Source organism: Palaemon carinicauda, chromosome 1, assembly GCF_036898095.1.
Source record: "Palaemon carinicauda isolate YSFRI2023 chromosome 1, ASM3689809v2, whole genome shotgun sequence".
Classification (NCBI taxonomy): Eukaryota; Metazoa; Arthropoda; class Malacostraca; order Decapoda; family Palaemonidae; genus Palaemon; species Palaemon carinicauda.
This window is the reverse complement of record NC_090725.1, coordinates 11737833-11764196: the sequence shown is the minus strand read 5'-3', so window position 1 is coordinate 11764196 and position 26364 is coordinate 11737833. Positions and strand designations below refer to the sequence as shown.

General features: G+C 39.9%; 2 protein-coding genes across 2 annotated transcripts in view; both read right to left on the bottom strand.

The window, feature by feature from the left end:
* LOC137646969 (apolipoprotein D-like) overlaps positions 1-26364 on the bottom strand; it is a 227335-nt gene that overhangs the window by 99778 nt on the left and 101193 nt on the right. The window lies entirely within an intron of this gene.
* LOC137646946 (MAPK regulated corepressor interacting protein 2-like) overlaps positions 2007-26364 on the bottom strand; it is a 51739-nt gene continuing 27381 nt past the window's right edge. The window contains exons 3-6 of the mRNA XM_068380019.1: positions 24869-24990; positions 21732-21791; positions 16471-16521; positions 2007-2335 (exon numbers count right to left, since the gene is read on the bottom strand). Of these exons, the coding sequence (XP_068236120.1) occupies positions 2268-2335; positions 16471-16521; positions 21732-21791; positions 24869-24990 (301 nt within the window). The 3' untranslated portion in view covers positions 2007-2267. The remainder of the gene's footprint in view (positions 2336-16470; positions 16522-21731; positions 21792-24868; positions 24991-26364) is intronic.

Below are 26364 nucleotides of genomic sequence, written 5' to 3'. Positions count from 1 at the left end.
TCCCAGAGTTATGTCCAACGTTAATGAAGCAAATGCTTCACCCAAACAGAGGGAAAGAAAGAGAAAGAGAAAGGTCAGACAATCCTCTCTCCTACTAGACTCAAATTAAAACCATATCTTAGAATATATGCTTCTTGTTAAATGAGGGAGCTTGTTTGCAACACAACTGGCTGAGTAGCTACTGCAGGACCAAAGATAACATTATCAAGGGACTTGTGGGTAAACTTTCCCAGGTAGTGGGGAGTGGAGATGTCTGTTGTACCAGACTCCTGCCTTCAAGACTAGTGTCACTGAGGTTCTTCCTAGATGTTCCTCCTGTGGTCTGTTGGATCATCATGTCTGAAAGTGCAAGTCAGATGAAACAATGCTCTTGGATATATTCCTCACCCTTTGGCACACCAAAAGGTCACTGGTGCTCTATAAGGGGACACTAGTTCTCTAAGTAGTGCCGTTGTGTCCTCAGAAAACAGAGGAGCGAGTCATCCTGGACTCTGTAAAGAAGAGATGGAGGAGATAAATATTGGAGTTGTGCCGGGCTGCCGGGCTTAAGTCTGGATCTTGGAAACCTACTCGATCAAAGAAGAGAAAGGCCTTCGCTATTTCAGAATGACTCGGGACACCTGATATGTCATGCAGTATGCTCACTCAGAACAAGGCAGAGGCTCGTTAGTTGCCTTTGGGTCATATCCTACCTGATATCCGATCAAAGGTTCTTGTCACTTGAAAGATCTGAGGACTCGAATGATTTTCCAAAAGTGGTTTGGGTTCCTGGAGGGGGAAGATCGTTAGGAACTACTTCCGAGCCTGGGTTTATCCTCTGAGGGGGAAGGATCCAAGCTCTTCAGTGAGAGGTGGTGAAAGGCAAAGATATCACAAATTTTTAAGTAATTTGTATTTTTCCTAACATACTTACCTAGAACTACCTTCTTAGGAGTTACTGGTTAACTCTACCTAACCGACCAGCTTTTTATATAGTTTACCCTCTTCCCGTTTTCTACAGGGTCAACCTCAGGCAGTGTGGTACGTGACCTGGGGCGACCCGGGGTCGGGCAGCGTGCTAGCTCAGGTCGAATCGTCAGTAAGTTTCTGGTCGCGTTTTACCGCCTACAGAAAGCTCTCTTGTTGAATGAGAACTGCAATTCATTGCAGAAGGTTCTGACGAGGGAAGTATCCCTTCTACAATGCCATTAACAGAAAAAGATAATTCTGCTACTTCAGAAGAGCATTAGCAAATCTGCATACCATCGGTGTGTGGCACTTGCAAGATGCCAGGTCGATATTGTCAACAGACTGTTAAGTGATCACTAAACCAGGTAAACAGGTGGCAAAGTTAAGGCATCCATAAGAAACTGGTCTGTTGGAATGTGTTGATGTAACATTGCATTGTCTTGAAACAGGAATTGGAACATTTATGAAATTATATAATAGTAGAGTAATTGGAATATATCTAGCAATAGAAACCTGTTTCCTGATTACTTTTCCGCATGTTCGAAATAATTTCTTGCACACGAGTCGGGGACACAAAGGGTCGCAAGAGAATGGAGAGCGACGGGATGGTATCACGACGCGACCAGAGAACTTACTGGCGAGCGAGACCCAAGCTAACGCCGACCTAGCTCAGGACTACCCTCAGGGCACGTTCTCCTTACGCCTGAGTTAGTCCCCACAGAAAACGAAAGTAGGGTAGACTACACAAAACTCTGGTCAGTTGAGAGGAGATTCCAGGTACCTCCTAAGAAAGTAGTTCGAGGTAAGTCTCTGTGTTGGAACAAAATAAGCCCATTATCAATAGATCTTCTGCAAATACACTACCTAACTTCAAAATTTGATGAGAGATGCTTCAAAAGCAATTGGAGCTTCATGTTCCTAATCTTTGAACACTATACAGGACAGGTCAAGTTATAAACTGTGAGCAAATAATGAGCAAAAGAAACATCAACAATCCATTCAGCTACCAAAAACAATAATCAAATTCAGATCACACCAAGGAGCATTAAAATACACAGTACAGCAAAATGCTTATTATTTCTTTCAGGGGAGGGAGGGTGCTTGCCGTAAAAAAAGGAGGTTACCATCCAAATTACTATATATATATTCAATATGTCTTCAGGATATCTTAAAAGAGGGTTTCCTTAGAGATTCCGATAAAAATAAATTGTACTTAACATGTTTCCTAAACATATGTACTGTATACACTTACATAGAGCCATACAAAAACTTGTACATTACAAGTCATCTAAATACATGTACAGAATATTTTTGTTTCATTAAGACTGGGTTAGTTTTTGGTAGATTCTCTTGCCCCAATATGCATCTAGGTCAAATGGCTTGAAATCTGCAACACAAAAGGAAAAATGATCTCATCAAGTACTGCCAATGGTTTAACAGGATTATATACATTTTGGAAGTAGAATTAATAATTCTCTTACATACTAGATCATGGGTTCTCAACCTTGTTAACCTTATGTACCCCTTGAACTCTTTCAGTATTGGCCACATATCATTTACCCCCAATGCAGCATCAGATATGGTATAAAGAAATGTATGGTTTATCAACTTAGTCAAGTTTATTAAATCTAAATTGTGTTATATAGGTGGAGCAGACAAAATTTTCAATTAATGTTTCACTACGAGGTAGTGTTGATGGGAACTAGTAGTTTACAGGGAAACACACGTGACTGGCTACTAGTCTAAAATATTAACTACTGTATATTAGAGAATATTTGATCACTGTGGCTGTGAACTAGTGCTGCATGCAGCTAGTTGCAGCTTGTAACTAGTACCACTGATAGGTAAGTCCGTGTGCGTGCGTGAATAGCATATAAAAATAAAACATCAAATCAGACATATTCTTCCAATAGCTGTGACTCTGAGGTAGTGGTGCTGCTATATCCAGCTTACAACTAGTTAACCAAGGGCAAATTACTGATTGCATGAGTGTCACTAGCATAAAAAATAAATCAAGAAGGCATTATGTTCCACTGACTGCGAACTAATGATGATTGTTAAGCCTCGCAACTATAGTCCATTTCTTTTAGTGATGCATATTTGCACCGACTAGCAGGGGTGCCCTTTTAGCTGGGAAAAGTTTCCTGATCGCTGATTGGTTGGACAAGATAATTCTAACCAATCAGCGATCAGGAAACTTTTCCGAGCTAAAAGGGCACCGCTGCGAGTCGGTGCAAATATGCCTCGATAAAAGAAATGGACTATAGTTACTTACTCTATCTGAAGTCAGTGTGTGCGATTGTATCAAATTAGAAGTATAGGCTACTTAAGTGAGATAGTTGGGCTTGTTTCTTTGCCACCAACAAATTAATCCCTGATACAGTGTTTAAAAGAGTCAGATGTGAACGTAAATATTTTATGGTCAAGCAGTCCCGAGAATCCCTGCTCACAGCAATACAGTATGTAGAAGGAAAAGGAAATATCAGGAGGTTCTGTACACATTTCTTTGCTAAAGAAGGGAGAGAGCTTGCCATTGTTGACCGGAATCTAGTCGACGACAAGCTATCGAAAGAATCTTATGCATTCGAGTCATTGATAAAGTCAATGAATTCTTCTTGTAATTTATCTAGAAGGTATCGAATGAGATGGTAATCCTAGTCTGTGATATCAAGAAAATATCTATCCAACTCCTGGATGAGACTACTAAGCTAATCCACATCATCTTTACACAGAGTTGACAAGGTGTCACTCATAATCTCAAAAACGTCATACTGGTCCGCAGTGACTTAATTTTTGCTGAAGTTAGAATTTCATTTGAAAAGCAGGCATCTGGTCAAGAAAATTATTCAAAGTTGCCGAGTAACATTGAAGTGATCTGTTGACTGCATTAGTGAGAGAAATATATCATTGAGAGAAGCCAAATCCAGAAGGATTTCAAATTATAAAACAGATAATTTCCTCTGCTGGCGATATGCAGTTTCTGGACGTTTTTGTTTATGATACTTGCCATGAAGTAATTCTTCACTGGGTAATGCTACATGACTATAAATACAATTGACATTTATATAATGTAACCTTTAACAAGATAATTTACTTGATCAATGATGGAAAAGCCTTTGATAGCGTGCACCGACCAATATTGTGTAGTCCTACTTTATAATGAAATGCCTCTTAAATATGTGAATTTGATTAAGTCTGTTCATCAGCATAGCAAGTGTGAAGTTAATGTTAGTAGAGCCCTACAAAATGAATTTCCAGTGAACAGCAGAGTACTCAAAGGGAATGAATTGTCACCTATATTGTTTATCCTCCTCATGGATTTTGTAATGTGTAGAACAGTCGAAGATGGTGGAGAAGGATTGGAATGAATTGGTAACAGGAAATTAGCAGACTTAGAGTATGCTGATGGTGTTTTTAATAGCAGAACATCACAGGATTTGTAATGCTTGCTTACCAGAATACATGAAATATCACACGAGGTTGGGCTCAGGATAAATAGGAGACACATGATGAGAATGGAATATGCAATGGATGATGAAATATCATTGGAAGGAGAAGGGATTAATGAGGTAGAATCATTTTAAGTATTTAGGAACAATGATCTCCAATACAGGGTCTTTAGACTTTAGTGGAAGATTGAAAAAAGCAAATCAGACAATGGCTAGGTTAAGTAAAGTTTGGAAATCAAATCGCCTGAAATTACATATAAAAATCAGACTATATATCAGTTTAGTGAGATTGGTGTTACTGTATGGACATGAGTCATGGTATGACAATAAAACAAACTACAACAGATTTGGTAGATTTGAGAACAAAGTCCTCAGAAGGATATTGCGAGTTGAATGGCAGGATGGGATTATAAATGAAACTATGAGAGATTACTTAAGTGCCTTATAAGGATGAGATCATGGTGATGGGTAGATGGAAATAGCTTGGGCGTGCTCTTCGTATTCCCTAGGAGACACAATTTCACCAAACGTTTAACTGGGCTCTACAAAGGAGAGTTGGAAGACCCAGGCCTACTTAGACTATGAAGCATGAAGTAGATGATGAATGGAGAAGCACTGAATTAAAAGCTCAAAATAAAGATGACAGGCGAAATCTAACAGAGGCCCTTTGCATCAATAGGCATGGGAGATGATGACGATGAATAATGAAATAACTTCAAAAGGTCTATGTACTTTACATTGAATACGTAGTGAGCGATGTATTTTACCCATAAAATTATTTTCTACGGGTTGTTTTAAAAAAAATTTGAACGTTTTCTGTCATAATTACAATAACCAGGACAATTACATGTCTTACTGTTACGTCAATAATGATTTAGCAATTTCTGTTATCAAACATTACACACAACACATGTCAATGGTATTCATAGTCATTTGGCATATTTCAGTGATAAATTACTTAAGGAAGATAAATAAATAGCTCAAGAGGCTTCATATTGCTCGCAAGCACCATTTATGCTTATACCTGTATATATCCCGTGCAATGAGAGGTGCCGAGTGCCACACAGATCACAATCTAATACGTGCTAAACTCAAGCTATCCATCCGTCCTCTTCTTTCTCGCAAACCTCCCTCAAAGAAATTAAACATTCCTGCTCTGAAAGACACCTCTACTCGGAACAACTACCGTGACGGGATAGCAAGAAAGCTGGCTGAGATCCCTAACATTGATCCAAACAACATCGACAATGAGCTTGACTCTGAGTGGACAAAACTGAAAACTATAATTCAGGAAAATGCAGAAGAAACCCTTGGCTTCTCCACACGACGTCATCAAGATTGGTTTGATAACAACGCTGATGGTATACATGACCTAATCACAGCAAAAAATAAAGCGCACGATGCATGGCTCTCACAACCTATCAAAAAAAACTTCCAACAGCTAAGATCAGAAGTGCAGAAAATACTCAGAGACATGGAAAATAACTGGTGGAATGACTGTGCAAAAGAAACTCAATCATATGCAGATGCAAATGATCAACATGGTTTCTACAACTCAATTAAAATTTCATATGGCCCAACAAAAAGTAGTATAACTCCTGTTCGCTCTCTAGAAGGAAACCTCCTAAAAAACAAACAGGAGATAATAGATCGCTGGGCACAACATTTCAGCTTGATCCTTAACCAACGAAATCCTGTAGAGCCTAATATCCTCAACAACATCCCTGATGTTCCTCACTCAGAAATCCTAGATACCAACCCCACTTTCCCAGAAACTATACAAGCCATCAGGGCCATGAAAAACAACAAAAGCTACGGCCCTGGTCTACCAGCTGAACTATTCAAGGAGGGGGGCTACTTACTCCATCAACATCTCCACAACCTTATTCTCTCTATTTGGAACATGGAAGAAGTCCCCCATGAGTGGCTTGTCTCAGACAGTCACCATCTACAAACGTAAAGGGGACCTTTCCCTCTGTGGCAATAGCAGAGGCATCACCTTGCTCGGCGTTGCAAGTAAAATCCTGGCAAGAATAATGCTTGCAAGACTTTGCAAACACATTTCAGATAATGTACTACCAGAGACGCAATGTGGCTTTCGTAAAGAACGCAGTACTTGTGACATGATATTCGTGGCCCGACAACTACAAGAGAAATGCCATGAGCAAAACCGTGATCTTCACATAGCCTTTATCGATCTAACAAAGGCCTTCGACACGGTGAACAGAGAACTTTTATGGACTGCTCTCTAAATTTGGAGTACCTCCGAAATTCCTTAACATTCTAAGAAACTTATACAATGATATGCAAACCTGTGTAAGTATGGGTGGTAGTAAATCACAACTTTTCAGGGAAGAAACTGGAGTAAAACAAGGATGTGTCCTGGCTCCAGTGATATTCAACATCTACCTCACTGCAGTCACCCTCCTGAGCCACCAACAAGTCAACAAAGAAGATCAATTGAAAGTGCAGTTTCGACTAAACGGAAACTTATTCAACCTTAGGCGCCTCCAGTCTGTGACAAAAACAACAATGACACACCTAATGGAACTCCAATATGCAGATGATTGCGCTCTGGTGGCTCACTCACCAGATGCCCTCCAACGCAGCCTTACCATTGTCTCATCAATTTACCGAGCCATGGGGCTCAAAGTTAACATGAACAAAACTAAAATCCTATCCCAGCAAATAATTGCAGGAGATCCCCCAGTATTTCATCTGGATGGGGGAGCCATCAAACAAGCTTATAGCTTCATCTACCTTGGAAGCATCTTCACTAAAAAACACAATATTGATGAGGAAATATTTGCCCGGATAAATCATGCCTCCGCATCTTTCGGCCGACTCAGGTCCAGTGTCTTCCTAAATCACCACCTCAAGACAGAAACAAAAGTAGCTGTGTACAGAGCTGTCTGCATGTCCACCTTGCTATATGGAGCAGAATCCTGGACGGCTTACCGTCGACATGTAAAACAACTTGAGGCATTCCATATTCGCTGTCTTCAGCGTATATTAGGGCTCACATGGCAAGACAAAGTACCTCACTCTGAAATTCTCCACCGTTCAAACCTGCTGAGTATAGAATCCACATTGGCAGAAAAACAACTCGGGTGGATCGGCCACGTCATCCGTATGCCAGAACATCGCCTTCCTCGCCAGGTCCTCTACAGTCAGCTCGGCGTAATCCAGGGGGTCAGAAAAAGAGGTACAAGGACAACATCAAAGCTACGCTCAAGAAGTGCAACATACAACCTGAGCAACTAGAAATGAACGCCTCTGACAGACCACTATGGCGCTCACTCTGTTAAGCTGGAGTCAATCAACTTGAAGACACCCGGAACCAGGCAAGACAACAGCGCAGGGAGAGAAGACACAACCGTAGAGATCGGATACCCCCGGTCAACCCAGACCTGACTTGCCAGTTGTGTGGCAGTGTGTGGATCCAGAATTGGTCTTCACAGCCATACAAGATGGCACCAACGACAACAGATCTAACTTCATCCCCATCACAGCGAAGCAGAAGTCGTCTTCGATTCGAAGGACAGCAATAAGTAAGTAAGCAAGTAAGCAAGTAAGCATCAACCCATTTGATGTAGATTTGTGTTTTTGCAGGACATGGTTGGCTCATAACCCTACCAAATTTGAATCCAATCCAAAAGGGCCACGCAAAAATGTGTCTTACATAAAATCTATTATTGAATGCACAAATGAAGTCATCATTACCATACGTAATAACAATAATAATTGTCTGAGAATTTACGGGTCAATCCAAGTTCTTTATTAGACATAGACCAATCAACTCTATTAAATTCAAGCTGGGTACTGTAATGAATTTACAAACTAACACGCAGACAGACAAACATAAATACATCGATGATTAAAGTCTGCTGCAATTGCCGCTGGGAAATTCAAAATCACAAACTTATTCATGAAACAATTACCAGTTGTTATGGTTGCAATGTAGGCAAATGAATTTGTAGCCACTAATAAAATCCATGACAACTTAAACGAGGAAAAAATCAAAGCCATAAATACACTGGAAACCTTGAAGCAAATCTCAACGTACCAATGGTTTTCTAGTTAACGTAGTCACTAAAGTGTCCTGCTTCTAGTGGAGGACACATCTAATCTAGCACATGTGCAATGCATTACATTTTTATAGACAGATAAATTCCATATCTGTAAATAAACCCGACCCAAGGGGTCACTGGCGAATTAGGAGTGTAATAACAGCGCCATAACAGGATGTGAAACTAGACCATGCTATGTAATGCTTGCAGTAGCCTGGAATGCATTGCATGAATAAACATTTATGTGTGTCTTGTAAACAGGTCACAACGCCTCCCGTGGGAAGCAGTTGACCTACTGAGCCCTACCTGAATCATCTGACTTCCGGCCATAAGGCTAGGTGATCATTACATTTTGTTATTATATAAAACGCTGAGTCGATGTCTCGCAGGAATTTTATACAGGAGAGGGGGTTCCCAGCCCCCTCGTCCCGTCCCTTTTAGTCGCCTCTTACGACACGCAAGGATAACGTTGGCGCTATTCTAATTTTTATATGCCCCCGCGGCCACAGGCCCTGCTGCTTCCTCCGGTGCCTTAGATGACCGCGGAGGTAGCAGCAGTAGGGGAGTCAGCATTATGAAGCTTCATCTGTGGTGGAAATGTGGGAGGTTGGGCTGTGGCACCCTAGCAGTACCAGCTGAACTCGGTTGAGTCCCTGATTAGGCTGAAGGAACATAGAGAGTATAGGTCCCCTTTTTGTTTTGTTTCATTGTTGGTGTCGGCTACCCCCCAAAATTGGGGGAAGTGCCTTGGTATATGGATGGATGGATAAAACGCTGAGATAGCTAGTGTTACGTTATCGACGCGAGCCTCTTGTAAATCGGTTCTATTCATCTTTTCATACTGAATGGTCATCCGACCAAACCATCCCATACTCCAGTGATGGAGCTATCAATAAATTGTATAAAGTTAACCCAAAACTTTGGACTTATTCTAAGAAGAAACCTACAAGTCTAATATTTCTATATCACATTGAAGAGACATGAGGCTGGAACCACAATGTGTACGTACAACATTCGTACACTAACACATGCAGGCCACTTTCTACAAAACAGGTTTGCAATTATTCAAATTTGAAGTATTTTGAGAAACCTGTGACATACCCAAGGTTGAGAACCCGTTTTAGATGTATTATTTACACAAAAGAATAAAACCATAAATCTATTTCATTACCATATCATTGTACAACTGGCTTAAAAATTACATATAAAACACAAGTAGCTATTTGAAGCAACATATTTACTTTACTTGCACTGGTGTGTTTGAAACATTACTGGTAACTTTGAAACATTATCCTTAAAACATGTTATTTTGATAATAAAATAAATTTTTGAATATACTTACCCGGTGATTATAATAGCTGCAACTCTGTTGCTCGACAGAAAAACTCTACGTAAAAATTCGCCAGCGATCGCTACACAGGTAGGGGGTGTACTCAACAGCGCCATCTGTCGTTCAGATACCCATTACTCATTGTAAACAAAGAACTCAATTTTCTCCTCGGTCCACTGTGTCTCTATTGGGGAGGAAGGGAGGGTCCTTTAATTTATAATCACCGGGTAAGTATATTCAAAAATTTATTTCATTATCAAAATAACATTTTTCAATATTTAACTTAGCCGGTGATTATAATAGCTGATTCACACCCAGGGGGGTGGGTAGAGACCAGCAAAATATGTTTACATCATATGAGCTAAGAATTTATATTTCATTTTAGAAGTTATCAAAATAACTAAACAAAGCGACCCCTAGGAGCTGAAGTATCAAGGGTTGCAACCCATACAACAGGACCTCATCAAAACCTCTAATCTAGGCGCTTCTCAAGAAATGACTTTGACCACCCGCCAAATCAACTAGGATGCGAAAGGCTTCTTAGCCTCCCGGACAACCCAAAACAACAATAAAAACATTTCAAGAGAAAGATTAAAAAGGTTATGGAATTAGGGAATTGTAGTGGTTGAGCCCTCACCCACTACTGCACTCGTTGCTACGAATGGTCCCAGAGTGTAGCAGTTCTCGTAAAGAGACTGGACATCTTTAAGATAAAAAGACGCGAACACTGACTTGCTTTTCCAATAGGTTGCGTCGATTATACTTCGCAGAGATCTATTTTGTTTAAAGGCCACGGAAGTTGCGACAGCTCTAACTTCGTGTGTCCTTACCTTCAGCAAAGCTTGGTCTTCCTCATTCAGATGGGAATGAGCTTCTCATATTAACAGTCTGATAAACTAGGATAAAGCATTCTTTGACATAGGCAAAGATGGTTTCTTAACTGAACACCATAAAGCTTCAGACGGGCCTCGTAAAGGTTTAGTTCGTTTTAAATAGAACTTAAGAGCTCTTACAGGGCATAAGACTCTTTCTAGTTCATTTCCAACCATACGATAAGCTTGGAATATCGAACGATTTTGGCCAAGGTCGAGAAGGCAGCTCGTTTTTGGCTAGAAAACCAAGTTGTAGAGAACATGTAGCCGTTTCAGATGAGAATCCGATGTTCTTGCTGAAGGCATGAATCTCACTGACTCTTTTAGCTGTGGCTAAGCATACCAGGAAAAGTCTTTAAGGTGAGATCTTTCAGGGAGGCTGATTGTAGCGTTTCGAACCTGTCTGACATAAGGAATCTTAGTACCACGTCTAAATTCCAACCAGGTGTAACCAAACGACGCTCCTTCGTGGTCTCAAAAGACTTAAGGAGGTCCTGTAGATCTTTATTGTTGGAAAGATCTAAGCCTCTGTGACGGAAGACTGATGCCAACATGCTTCTGTAACCCTTGATAGTGGGAGCTGAAAGAGATCGTTCTTTCCTCAGATATAAGAGGAAGTCAGCTATTTGAGTTACAGAGGTACTGGTCGAGGATACGGATACTGACTTGCACCAGTTTCGGAAGATTTCCCACTTCGATTGGTAGACTCTAAGGGTCGATGTTCTCCTTGCTCTAGCAATCGCTCTGGCTGCCTCCTTCGAAAAGCCTCTAGCTCTCGAGAGTCTGAAGGCAGTCAGACGAAGAGCGTGGAGGCCTTGGTGTACCTTCTTTACGTGTGGCTGACGTAGAAGGTCCACCCTTAGGGGAAGTGTTCTGGGAACGTCTACTAGCCATCGAAGTACCTCGGTGAACCATTCTCTCGCGGGCCAGAGGGGAGCAACTAGCGTCAACCTTGTCCCTTCGTGAGAGGCGAACTTCTGCAGTACCTTGTTGACAATCTTGAACGGAGGGAATGCATATAGCTCTAGATGTGACCAATCTAGGAGAAAGGCATCTATATGAACTGCTGCTGGGTCCGGGATTGGAGAGCAAAATATTGGGAGCCTCTTGGTCATCGAGGTTGCGAAGAGATCTATGGTTGGCTGGCCCCAGGTGGCCCAAAGTCTCTTGCATACATCCTTGTGGAGGGTCCATTCTGTTGGAATTATTTGTCCCTTCCGACTGAGACAATCTGCCATGACATTCAAGTTGCCTTGGATGAACCTCGTTACTAGTGATATGTTTAGACCTTTTGACCAGGTGAGGAGGTCCCTTGCGATCTCGTACAACGTCAGAGAGTAGGTCCCTCCTTGCCTGGAGATGTACGCCAAAGCCGTGGTGTTGTCCGAGTTCACCTCCTCCACTTTGCCTTGAAGGAGAGACCTGAAGCTTTTCCAGTCCAGACGTACTGCCAGTAGCTCCTTGCAGTTGAAATGCATTGTCCTTTGACTCGAGTTCCATATCCCCGAGCATTCCCGACCGTCTAATGTCGCACCCCAGCCTACGTCCGATGCGTCCGAGAAGAGAACGTGGTTGGGAGTCTGAACAGCCAGGGGAAGACCCTCTCTTAGGTTGATATTGTCCTTTCACCAAGTCAGACAAGACTTTATCTTTTCGGAAACCGGGATCGAGACCGCTTCTAGCGTCTTGTCCTTTTTCCAGTGAAAAGCTAGATGGTATTGAAGAGGACGGAGGTGTAGTCTTCCTAGTGACACAAATTGATCCACGGATGACAGTGTCCCTACCAGACTCATCCACAGCCTGACTGAGCAGCGTTCCTTCTTCAGCATCTTCTGGATGGATAGCAGGGCTGGGGGCTGATCGTCTTGTTGTTCAGCAACGTCCTCATCAGAGGGTTCCTCATCCGAAACTGATGAGGAAACGGCAACGGAGTGGGCAACGTCTGGCTCGCTGAATCCGGTCGCACTGGTGGATGCGTGACGGAGCCGGACGCAATATCATGGAACTGCTGCACAGTCTGTGAACTGTCAACAACCATGAGTGCGCGAGGAAGCACAGCGTCAACCCGAGACTGTCTAGACCGTCTGGGTTGTGCAGTCAACACCCTACCGGGTTGCTGAGGTTGACGCACTGCGTCAAAACAAGTCACCTCTGCTGGTTGTTGAACGTCCTGAACGTCAAAAACCACCTCCGAGCGTCGCTTAATGTCAACGTGCGGCTGGCAACCCACACTGGGTCGCATCGGTGGAGTAACCACCTCAACTGGCAGACGCGAGTAGGTTACCTCAGCGTCAACAGGGCGCACAACCGACCGGTTGGAAGGTTGTTGGCCAGAAGGTTCTTCTCCGCATTTAAGTCCTCTATCAAGGACGCAAGCTTGGACTGCATGTCTTGCAGCAAAGCCCATTTAGGGTCTACGGGAGCAGGTGTGGCAACAGACGGGGTTAGCGACTGAGGCGGAACCGTTTACCATCCCTGAAAGCCTTGTTATGCGTGACATAATAGTACAGCAAAACTTCAAAGGCTCGCCAACAGATGTGAAGTTGACCTGTAAACAACTTGGAGCGTCTCCTGGCTAGGCGCCAGGGAGAGTCTACCAGAATTGAGAAGTCTATCTGGGCAGAGGCATGAACTCCCAAGCCGAGAACTTCTCTCGTGTCATATCAGACTCTCGCTCTATAAACCAGTTTAAAAGAAGGGAAAGCAAAGGCTGTATCCCCCAAACTCCTCCTGGTGAAAAACCAGTCGCCTAGCCAACGTAACGCTCTCTAGGAGAGCGAGAGAGCACTAGCTTAAAAACAACGGCTTCGAAGTAGCTAGGCCTAGTGTAAGCTCTGACGTTTAGGCGAACGAGGAGCAGCAGTTACAAAAAGATCCGGACGAAGATCCTTAAAAAAATCATCATGATTTAATTAAAGTCCATAGGAGGCTAAGCAGCTTTAGGCTCCTCTCCATCTGACAGAGTCCTCAAGGGAATATCAGTAGGAGGGAGAACAGCAACTTCCTCATCTACAGGAACCTTGTCCGATAAAAGCTGAGTCTCTTACTGGTGCATTAGTAGCGGACCAGAACGCAACGTCATGTAACTGCTTGACAGTCTGTGAACTGTCAACAACTGAACTGTCAACCACAACAGGTGTGTGAGGACGCACAGCGTCCACTCGAGACTGCTTTGACCGCCTAGACTGAGCAGTCAAAACAACTCTAGAATGCGGAGGTTGACGCACAGCGTCAAAACAAGTCAACTCCGATTGTTAGTGAACGTCTTGAACGTCAACAGGAGCATCAGCCAGTGGCCTAACGTCCAAATGCGGCTGAAAAACCACACGAGACCGCATCGAGTGTGGTTCTAAACAACCTGACTGACGTGACTAAGCTACGCCAACGTCAACAGTAAGCACAAAGGAACGTTAGGTTGGCTGAAAGCCAGGATATCGATGAGATAAACGGCTAGACTCAACGGACTAATCGGCAGAATAGTCTTCCATAAGGGAGGCAAGCATATACTGCATGTTTTGCCATACAACCCCTTAAGGATCGACGGAAATGGTTGTGGTAATAGACGAGGGTAACGTCTGTGACCGCAACACTTTGCCTACAAAAAAAGACTCTCGGAGTCTGTGTTACGCTTTTGTTAGGCGGCGAGCAGTTATCCGATGACTGCATAGGGTCAGAGCTGTCCTAATGGCTGTAACCAGGACGCTGGACCTGTCCTGAAAGGACTGACTTTCGCTTAAGGGCTCCGAAACCTTGTGACAGGTTTCTTATGCGAAAAGCCTACGGATGGCGAGGAGAAACAACGTCTCTCTCGTCTTATGGTAGGGGAGATCTTGGTAAGATACACCCGATACCATAGAGGGAAAACGTCTGTTCGTTGGTCAAGGCCTCTCGAACCCATAAGTCGTTTGACATTACTTCTCCCCTGGGCTTGGGAGCTTGTAAGAGGTCCCGGACTAGGTGAACGACAGGCACGAACAGACGAACCCTCGGACGCAACACTGTAACACTTTGCGCCTCGGACGCAACACTGAAACACTTTGCGCATATCACTTTATCACTTCGATTTTCTGTTTTGCACTTATTTCTACCTGAAACACGCAATTCTACCCTTCATTAAAAGGTAGTAATTGCGAAATTAGTCGTATAATGCAAGCTCATAATACCAGCAAAAAACAGAAAACATATTTTAAGATAAAAAGAAAAATCAGTGGCTGGGAAAGAGACTAAACACTAGTTCATATAACTACGTTTTCAATCTCTCACCGCACATAGCCTGGGGACGAGAATAAAAACCTAAAAACGTTTTATCCTTCCTCCCCGTACAGCGACTAGGGACGTGAGTAACACGAGAACAACGTTACCCGCTTGAACGGAACGTTTTCTCTCCTATCTCTCCCTCCGTCTCTATCTCTCTCTCTCTTTCTCTCTTGATTTCGCACCTAAGAGAAGAGCCCAATTATATATCGTCAAAAAAACATGTTATTTGACTAAAGGAAAAAACTGAAAGGTTTTTCAAATAAAAAGTTCCTTTAAATTAGAATTTAAAACATTTAAGCTAAGAAAGAATGAACAAAACGTCAGAATCGATTTACTCTTACTGCAAAGTGAAACTGTGATACACTCTCTCTCTATCGTAACGATAGAGCGCATGTTGAACATCTTTTCTCTCCTACGTCAACAACTGCGTTGCATAAAAAACTAAACGTTAGTTCATCTTTGAAAACAGTACGAAGACTATCAAAGAAATTCTTTCATAAAAAATTACATTTAAAAAGTTTTAAATCCTTAGCTCTTTAAAAGCTAAAGACGATATAAAGGGCTCAACGTTGATTAACTTCGGTTTCCAAGTTAGGACCGCCTACTCTCAGGAAAGTTCTATATAAACAAAGCATTAAAATTTATTTTTATATGTTTATAAAAAATGGAAAGTTAATCGAAGAGGCCTAATAAAGGCGGAGAGATATAAAATATATATAGGAAAATCTATAACGTGATAAGATAATTACTAAAAGCCTAAACACACTTCCGTCTAAGGGAAGGGTCGGCCATTTAAAAGTGAAAGAAAGTCCATACTCTCTGTCACCATAATTAAATCTATCCAAAACGAGTTCAAGTTTTAAGATGAAGATAAAACACCTGCATAGCGAAAGCTCAAAACTAGAATAGTGTACTTCACCAAATAGTTGTGAAAACAAATCCAGTTAGCACAGCGAATTAGTAGGTCTTGCCGGTAGCCCGACAGAGAGAAAATTGAGTTCTTTGTTTACAATGAGTAATGGGTATCTGAACGACAGATGGCGCTGTTGAGTACACCCCCTACCTGTGTAGCGATCGCTGGCGAATTTTTACGTAGAGTTTTTCTGTCGAGCAACAGAGTTGCAGCTATTATAATCACTGGCTAAGTTAAATATTGAAAATTCTATATCTAAATTGGTGTGTTTAAAACATTACTGGTAACTTTGAAACATTATCCTTAAAACTTCTATATCTAATTTGGTGTGTTTAAAAACATTACTGGTAACTTTGAAACATTATCCTTAAAACTTCTATATCTAATTTGGTGTGTTTAAAACATTACTGGTAACTTTGAAACATTATCCTTAAAACTTCTATATCTAATTTGGTGTGTTTAAAACATTACTGGTAACTTTGTAACATTATCCTTAAAATTTCTATATCGAAGTGGAAAACTTTCATTATTCCAGTAAAATGGTAAGATCAAAAGCAGCATTTACTACGACTAAGACATGCAGAGTGAAATCATAAGTTATATTTCAGTAATTATTAGCTGATAAACTTACCCTGTAAAGCGGGATGTACGTGTTTCTCCTGGTAATAGGCAATTCCGCTTCCTGTGAAAAAAGGAACACCTTTAAAAATGGCACAAACTCTAAGAGGCTTTAGAGCAGGGGTGGCCAACCTATGGCGCATGCGCCAACAGTGGCGCATTGGACAAGTTAAATTGGCGCACTATACCCCAGAGATAATAAAAGAAAAATGCCTGCTCCAAAAAAAAAAATAATGATACTAATAATAATACTTTTGCTTTACAACTGCGACATCTTTCCACACTAACATATATATATATATATAATATATATATATATATATATATATATATATATATATATATATATATGTATGTATATATATATATATATATATATATATATATATGTATGTATATATATATATATATATATATATATATATATATATATATATATATATATATATATATATATATATATATATATGTATATATATATATATATATATATATATATATATATATATATATATATATATATATATATATATGTATATATATATATATATATATATATATATATATATATATATATATAAATCAAATGATTATAAGTATAACTGCCAAATATGTCCAAATCACTATACTTAGAGAGTTGAAAGGGGTTAAAGTTTGTGTGGCGCATCTGAATTAGAAGGGAAAAAAATAGGTGCATTGGGGACAAAAGGTTGGCCACCCCTGCTTTAGAGTATATCTTAATAAAGAGTTTGAACATCAACCTAATGTACAAATATAAACATACATTAACCTATGGGTACCATAACAATTCTTAAATAAGCAATTATATTGCCAAGATTTACCTTTGCAGTAATAATAACTGGCCTACTACAAAGGTTAAATGACTTACTAAAAGACCAAATTTTCCTTTAAATATACTTCTAACTACCTCTCTATAAGGTACAGTTTATTTTTGTAATAAGTAAAAAGTTTTCTTTTATATTATTTATATTTTAAACTTGTGTATCAATCTCTATGTAAGATAACCTTCATTTTTATAGTAAGATCTAGATAGTATTTCTTTCATCTTTTTATCTGTCACTCATTTCTTATGGATCCTTCTTAAAAAATTGTTAAACCTCTATTTTACAATATCATTCACAAAAAATACATTGTCCAAAATTTACTGAGTCTCAAAATGAATCCCAACTTTCATTAAACTACCGTACAGTAGAGTATTTAATAGAACTTACGAACGTAGGAGAATAAAATGAATCTATTCAAAAGGTTTAAAGGTTTAAAGGTCGCTCATGAATGGCAGAGGCAAGGGACAGTGACATTGCCCTAGCAGTCAGGACAATGCCCTAGAGACTGACCATATATTACATGATCAGCGCCCAAGCCTCCTCTCCACCCAAACTAGGACCAAGGAAGGCCCGGCAGTGGCTACTGATGACTCAGCAGATAGACCTATAGGCTCCCCCAAAATCCCCCAACCTTAGCTCACAAGGATGGTAAGGTTGCAGACACTGATGGCACTAACGAGTCTGAGCGGGACTTGAACTCCCGACTGGGAAACACCAGGCAGAGACATTACCGATCAGGCCACAGCAACCCATGACCAGTCATGATGGATACAAAGTTACTAAGGAGAGAAGTAATTCACCAATAAGAGGTAACAACTAGCTTCCTCTCTAAACCTCAACTCTTCGATAAAACTATGCAAAACTAGTGTAAAAGAAAAATCTTTACTATTGATCCTAAAATGCAAGAGCTAATGTTTCCCAAATGAGTCATACTGAGGTGGAATTAGACCCAATTCACTTCTGCAAATCATGAAAAACAAGACCCACATCATAATACATATTAGGACTTCTAAGGAGTTGGAAAAATGAAGGCCAAGGGTTGGGTTCTTTTAAAATCCTGTAGTCCTACGGATCATCCTGGATTCAAAATCATCTACACTCCTAGCAGTCCTAAGAAAATAGTTTTGTTATAGCATATGGGACAGAGGCCCCTTTTGTTGTTGTAAGTCACTACAGTCAAGTTTGTCACTCATCAACACTACTGAGTGACCTTTGACTGTCTGAAAAGAAGACTGAAGCTAAGTACACTACCTTCAGCTCTAGGTAATTTATGTAAAAGGACTTGTCATCCTGTGACCATGTGCCTGAAACCTGTTCCTTCCCTAGCTGGCCTCCCAACCCTTGGTGAGAAGCATCCAAAAAAAAAAAAAAGGAAACTCTGAAATTGGAACCTGTAGGGGAGACCCGGCTGACAAATTTTTCTCCTTTAGCCATTACGAGAGGTTTGTTTTCACATCACGGGGATCTTCAACAAAGCCTCCCGATTGGGGGTTCTGATATCTGCGACCATTGGCTCTTTACTGCGATTGGGGGTTCTGATATCTGCGACCATTGGCTCTTTACTGCGATTGGGGGTTCTGATATCTGCGACCATTGGCTCTTTACTCCCCATTGTAAAAGGCAAAGATACATACTCCATATGGGTATTAGTTTCTCTAGGGAAGAAAGATGCCCCAGGAGTTTTTACCTTGAGTGAGATGGAAGGAAATCCTTTCCCAGAAAGGGAGCAGCAACCTCTGGATTATGCCTGAAGATGGATACACACTGGCTTATGTCGAGTCTACTTCCATACTCAAGCATCCGTATGCAGCATTGAGGAACTAGGCTGGACTTTACGTTTAGTTGGCCCGCTGTTCTTAGCAATAATCAAGAAAGATGTTCCTGTAACGAATGAGCTGTAATCTTGATTCCTACAATAGCCAGTCATCCAGGTACCTTAAGAGTCATATCCCCACGAGGAAACCAGAGTGAAGAAAGTATATACTTGCGGTGCTGTGGACTGGATAAAGGGGACAATGGTATACCCCAGAGTTCACATAACAGTTTCTCTGTCTTGATAAAGCAGGCGGTGGCAGTTTTGAGGATTGACTCGACCTCCCCGAGTTGTTTGAATCAGACACGTTCATTCAATAGCTTAACGTGTCTTTTGCTTGATTTGACAATAGTACATTAAATTTATGGCGGGTACTCTGGATAAAGTCTGTTAATAGCATAGCGCCTACCTGAAACTTAAGGACTTGGTGGTTCGCCAAGCCTCTCTGTAGGCATAATCAGGCTCATAATTTTCAGTGGGAGGCCTCTCCAGGACCTGATGTTGGCACCTCTAAAGGAGGGGGACCCTGGAGGCATCTACTGTGGTCTCTGTAACTTGTTTAGGAGAGTCCTCGAGCGTGATCGAAGTCGGATTAGGACCTCTAGTAATTTGACTTACCACAAAAGTACCTGGCTCTGGTTTAAGAAAAGATTGCGAATTCTTCACTTTACTTGAAATATCTTTCCTCTCTCGTCTGGGGCCTGAAGAACGAGATAAAGTAGACCCGGAATGAGGGTTCCGATTAGAATGAGTGTGAAACTCATAGACATAAGAGGGGGAGAGGGTTTCATCTCTCTTCTCTGAACTAGAAAACTGTAGGGAAGAAAGGATCGTTCTGGTATATCCCACCGAGAACGTCTATATCTTTTTGCCAAACAATATGGTAGGGAGCCTGACTTTCTTATGTAAAGAACAGTCTCGAAAATCTATGGTTGGTGTGATACGAGGCAATGGCAGGTATGGTTCCGTTGCCCGTTTCCTCTCAAAACTCTGTGCTTGTCTGGGCTTTGGTTTAAAATTGCCCATATCTAATTTAACTGATTTAGATACAAGCATAGTAGAAGTTCACTTAGAATTTCCATTTCTAGTTGGTCCTGAAAGGGTATAGGTTAATCTCGTAGAGGATGGAAAACTCGTTCCCGTCATATCAAGATGAGTTGTTTCTGCTTATGAAATTGCAGCCTCGTGTTCTACTTGCGAGCGACATGACACGTGACAGTAGTCGCGCGAATACTTGTTTGCTCCTTCCCTGACTGAAGCGTATAAAAAGCATGCTTGTTTATACCTGAAAGCGAGCGTGGAACTCTTTTCTGAGCCTGTGAGTGCAGGGTTAAAGTTACACTCACACTTAGACAACACAACCAGGCTGTAATTCCTTGTGAAGTCTACCTGAGAAATATGTAAAAGAAGTGATCTTCCTTGGTGAGAAGCTAGTTGCTTCCTTTAGAAGGAAAGACTTACATTTAGGACCTTTATGGTGTTAAAGTGCAGATCCATGAATAGTAAGCTCTACTCGTAAAGCTGCTTACGTACCTGGTGAAATACGCTGATCTGTCCCCTTTCGGTGTAGAGTTCGAGTAGGCGTACATTATGGTGATACTTTTAATAATTCTCACCAGGGAGTGTTCTTGCATCGTGGAGGAGAAAACTTCCTGATCTGTAAAATCTGAAACAAAAATGCGATCTCTTGAGTTAATCACATTCATGGAGGGAGATGGAGACCTGTTAAGGTTCATATAAGTTGGATAGACTAGCATAATCTGTAACGTCTCTTGCTCAGGCTATACAGTATAAGAGCTGAAGTCAAAGGATCTACATAATATGTTAGATCTAGGTGATAACACATCTACAAAATCCTTTGGGTATATTCTTGGGGAACTTCGATACGGAAGGATCTGAAAGAGAAAGATCAGGAGTTGGGATGGAAGGCTTCAGCTTCTTGATTTCAACAGAGGAAGAAGCGGAAGGGGAGCGATCACTCTTAGCCTCCTTCCGACAACTATTGTATTTCTCCCATCAAGAGGGTGGCTAATCACTGCAAAATTCCCAAGTAGAGGCAAAGGAGCATTGCTTACCACACCACCTGGGAAGCAAAGGATGGGGCTCTATCTCCACTCATCTCATGAAGGTGCCACAAGGACTGCCTCCAAGGCTGGGGCAGGTTCTCATATTCACTTAAGGAATACCCATAATCACAAATGCACGAGAGTAAAGAAAAATGAAGAGATTAAGAGATGCGAGTCCTATTGGATCAGCTGCTCCTACCCTAAGCGGGTGGGATGCTGGGAACCACACCACATTACCAAAATCACACGATTTCCTTAACTCTGGTCGTAGCCAAACACAAATGGAGTACGCTCATTTAAAGGACAAGGGTTTGCATTTTGCGTAGGAACTAACAACACTCTATTTTTCCTTTTAATTCAATGAAAAATAATTCTGTCTAGTATTTTATTCTTAAAGTGTGTGTGCTTGATTAATTTTTATACACACTGTACTGTATAATCATTAAGATTAATAGAATTTACCATTTTCCTTACACAGTACAGGAAATCACAACACAGATTAAAGGAGAACAACATTACTTAAGGCTACCAAGACACACTATTCACATACCTCTTGAATCATGTCCGCCTTGTCTGCTCATTTCTACTTCTTTTACAACGCGACCCCATGCTGTGAAAGGAAATTCAATTTTGAGTAAGATTTTTCACAGCGAATAGGTTTTCTATCCGTCTTTCATAATTATTGTTAAAAGTTATTAACTGTTTGGGTATTCAAGGTAATGACAAACTTGAATGATCTCTTCATACTGTTATTAACCCTTTTACTCCCAAAAGGACGTACGTTTCACAAAACTTATCCCTTTACCCCCATGGGCGTACCGGTACGTTCTTGCAAAAAACTGCTATTCAAATTTTTGTTTACAAATTTTTGATAATTTTTTTTTAGAAACTTCAGGCATTTTCCAAGAGAATGAGACCAACCTGACCTCTCTATGACAAAAATTAAGGCTGTTAGAGCAATTTAAAAAAAAATATACTGCAAAATGTGCTTGAAAAAAATTAACCCCTGGGGGTTAAGGGTTGGAAATTTCCAAATAGCCTGGGGGTAAAAGGGTTAATAATAAAATAACAACAGTACACTATACAATATCACAAACCCATTGAAAGGCTACGTTTAATGATGCCTAAAAGGAAACAGAACTATAGAATGAAAAATAGAAAGACAGTAATTTCAATTTAATTTTTTTTGCATACGCTCAAAAACCAAAAAATATATCTACATGCCAACACTGAATATCAGTGGACACTGTCACAGACCCATTAACCCTTTTACCCCTGGGGTATTTGGAAATTTCCAACCCTTAATCCCCAAGGGGTTATTTTTTTCCCAGCACATTTTGCAGTATATTTTTTTTAAATTGCTCTAACAGCCTTAATTTTTGTCATAGAGAGGTCAGGTTGGTCTCATTCTCTTGGAAAATGCCTGAATTTTCTCAAAAAATTATCAAAAAATATAGCATTTATAGCATTTTTATGCAAGGATGTACCGGTACGTCCATGGGGGTAAAGGGATGGCTTTTGTGAAACGTACCAGTACGTCCTTTGGGGGTAAAAGGGTTAAGAAACCAAACAGAGACTTTTTTTTTAATTATGAAAATGATAAAAGTCACCTACAGTCTGAAAAAAAGTTTTAAAAAGCCTATTGCTATGTACTGCATATGATATATAACTGTATACTATGCAGATGCAAAAGACCAATAGAAAAACTGAACCATGGCATACTTTGTCTAATCATATTCAAGAAAAAAAAAGGAAAAAGGCTTGATATACTAAATTCATATAATAAACACTTTAAATTCAATAAAAAAAAATTGCTATGATTTACAATGCATTCCATATGGCCCACTGTAGATGTTTACAAGGTAACTCAGATATTAATCTATAACCTTAATATACTCTCAAAAAAAAAAAAAAAAGCCTGATTTAAAAGATGCTGGTCTATCAATTGAGGAAGTCTTCTTTTGGATATTATATTAATCTATACCCTTAATATGCTCTACATCTTTTAAATCAAAGAAACGAAGGCCTTTTTTTATACAAGAGATGCCGGTCTTAAATGAGGAAGTCTTCTTTCAGATATTAATCTATAACCTTAATATGCTGTGCATCTTTTAAATCAAAGAAACGAAGACCTTTTTTTACACGAGATACCGGTCTCTCAAATGAGGAAGTCTTCTTTCGTATCACTGGCGACAGCTACTCTTCTGTCAAACCAGGTATGCTAAATGGGCAGAATCAAATTCTTGGCAGCTGACAAGAATGTTGGTACTGTTATGTGAAAAAATCAAGCCTAAATAAAGGTCTGCCAACCCTCCCATCAAAAGGTAAATGTACAGTACTATATCAATGAGTTAATGCTATCATGAGTTTCAGAGCAAAATTATAAAATGTAGTTTGAAATTTGTGATATAATCCAGTGACCAACTTACTAATAAAATAAAAGGACACAGACTCACCATATATGGTGGTTTGGTTAAAAATAACTGGAATAATTCTTAAATTTCCTACAATTTCCTCAAGTGTTTCATTACATATTTTATCTAACGAGGGCCAAATCATAGGAATTTAACCCTTTTACCCCCAAATGACGTACTGGTACGTTTCACAAAACTCATCCCTTTACCCCCATGGACGTACCGGTACGTTCTTGCAAAAAAATGCTATTTAAATTTTTTTTTTGCATATTTTTGATAATTTTTTGAGAAACTTCAGGCATTTTCCAAGAGAATGAGACCAACCTGACCTCTCTATGATGAAAATTAAGGCTGTTAGAGCAATTTAAAAAAAATATACTGCAAAATGTTCTTGAAAAAAATTAACCCCTGGGGATTAAGGGTTGGAAATTTCCAAATAGCCTGGGGGTGAAAGGGTTAAAAGCCCTATTCCGTTACTTTCCCTCTGGCATACTTGTGAAGTATTTATGATAACATGAAAAAGTTGTTGCACAGTCCATGATCTATCAAATAACTAGCTTTTTTAAAGGTCTTTGCATCGTCCAATGTTAACTGCAAGCAATCGTTCTTTTTTGCTTTTAGAGAAATGACATAGTTTTAAGAATCAAAGTGAGATTAACTACATGACGGGAAAAATAAGTCCTAAAACTTAACCAGCCCTTAAACAGAGAGAAAATGTACAATTTTAAGAATATCCTATACTGTACAGTACTAGAAAATATAGGAAAGCAAAAGAAAAAAAATTTATCTCAAGGTTGTACTATACACACCACTATTAGCGAGACAAGAAAACTATGTGGACCACTAAAATATATGATTAATATGGTAAGATACCCAGCTATAAGCTACAATAAAAGAATGCCTTGGATATTATAAAAAGTATAGTACTGTATCTTTATATGAAAATAAATAGCAATGATATTTATTTAGGTTCGTGAAAATTACAAGAAAATTTAAAGGATATACTGCTCCAATGAAATCTCTACTATTACAGCCCTTACTTACACCTGTGAGCGGGGTAGAAGGACTACCCCAACCCACACCCGCTAACTACTGGATGGGGGTAGATATCCCTCACTAAAATTATTCTGGCTAGTCTTTCAGCTTCGCCAAAAGTAATACCCCTATAAATAGTGAAGGGTTTGTATTTTCCCCGGAACAAACAGCCCCTACTCCATACTTTCGAAGGCCACACTGGACTCTCAATGCCTCTGTTTAAAAAGGCGATACTTACACTCATTGAAAAATCTGATGAGCTCTTCATGTTGAGGAGAAATGGACTCCGGGGATGGGCCCTTGCCATTTGTAGATCGACATCCTTTATTATTCACTGGATGGAATATTGGCCGCGGTGAACTATTTGGAGAAAATAAATTTGAAAGATCTGAAAGGACTTTGGTTGTTGCAAATTATGAAATGTAGAAAGTATCAATTATTTATACAGTGACTGAAGCATGACCTAAAATATAAAATAGAAAAATGATTGAAATGTAAAATGACTCTGGAATCAGAAAGCTATTAGAAATAATAATGTACCAAAATTCAAATAGCATAGGAAATAAAATTTTTTTATCTATAAAAAAGACCATATTTGCATAAAACATTCTTTACCACTCAAAACAAAAAGCAGCCCATGGCAAAATGATGAAACGTTTATCATTATCCAAGACAACCTAATATTCGGTGGACAATTTTCGAGATTTGGAATGGTTCCTTTGAAAATCTGTGATTCTTCATTGTTTCCCACCAGAGGTAAACACAATGCTTGTTAACCCTTTTACCCCCAAAGGACGTACTGGTACGTTTCACAAAACTCATCCCTTTACCCCCATGGACGTACCGGTACGTCCTTGCAAAAAAATCCTATAAAAATTTTTTTTTCATCTTTTTAATAATGTTTTGAGAAAATTCAGGCATTTTCCAAGAGAATGAGACCAACCTGACCTCGCTATGACAAAAATTAAGGCTGTTAGAGCAATTTAAAAAATATATACTGCAAAATGTGCTGGGGAAAAAAATAACCCCCTGGGGTTAAGGGTTGGAAATTTCCAAAGAGCCTGGGGGTAAAAGGGTTAAATAAGAGCAAGGATCATGGCATATCCCCAACAACAAATCATCATCCAAATCAGGTAGTTGAATCGGTGGAACTTCAAGCGATTTTACAGTTTAGGATGCTGTCTCAGTAGAGCTTTTGCATTACAGTAATATTATTCATCTGGAAGCTATTTTAACGTTTCAGATGCTGTCTCAATAGAGTTTTTACATTAATTTTATTCATCTGGAAGCACTTTTAACGTTTCAGATGCTTCTCAATAGAGTTTTTACATTAATTTTATTCATCTGGAAGCACTTTTAACGTTTCAGATGATGTCTCAATAGGGTTTTTGCATTAATTTTATTCATCAGGAAACGATTTTAACGTTTCAGATGCAGTCTCAATAGAGTTTTAGCACTAATCTTATTCATCTGGAAGTGAAACTCGCAACTAATATTTTCTTGTTGAACAGACTGACATGTCTCATTTTAAAGTTCATCTAAGAAAGATCTACTTTAATGTTGTTACTGTTCTTAAAATATGTTATTTTAATTGTTCATTACTTCTCTTGCAATTATATATTTCCTTATTTCCCTCCCTCACTGAGCTATTTTTCCTTGTTGGAGCCCCTGGGATTATAGCATCCTGTTTTTCCAACTCAGGTTGTAACTTAGCTATTAATAATAATATACCCT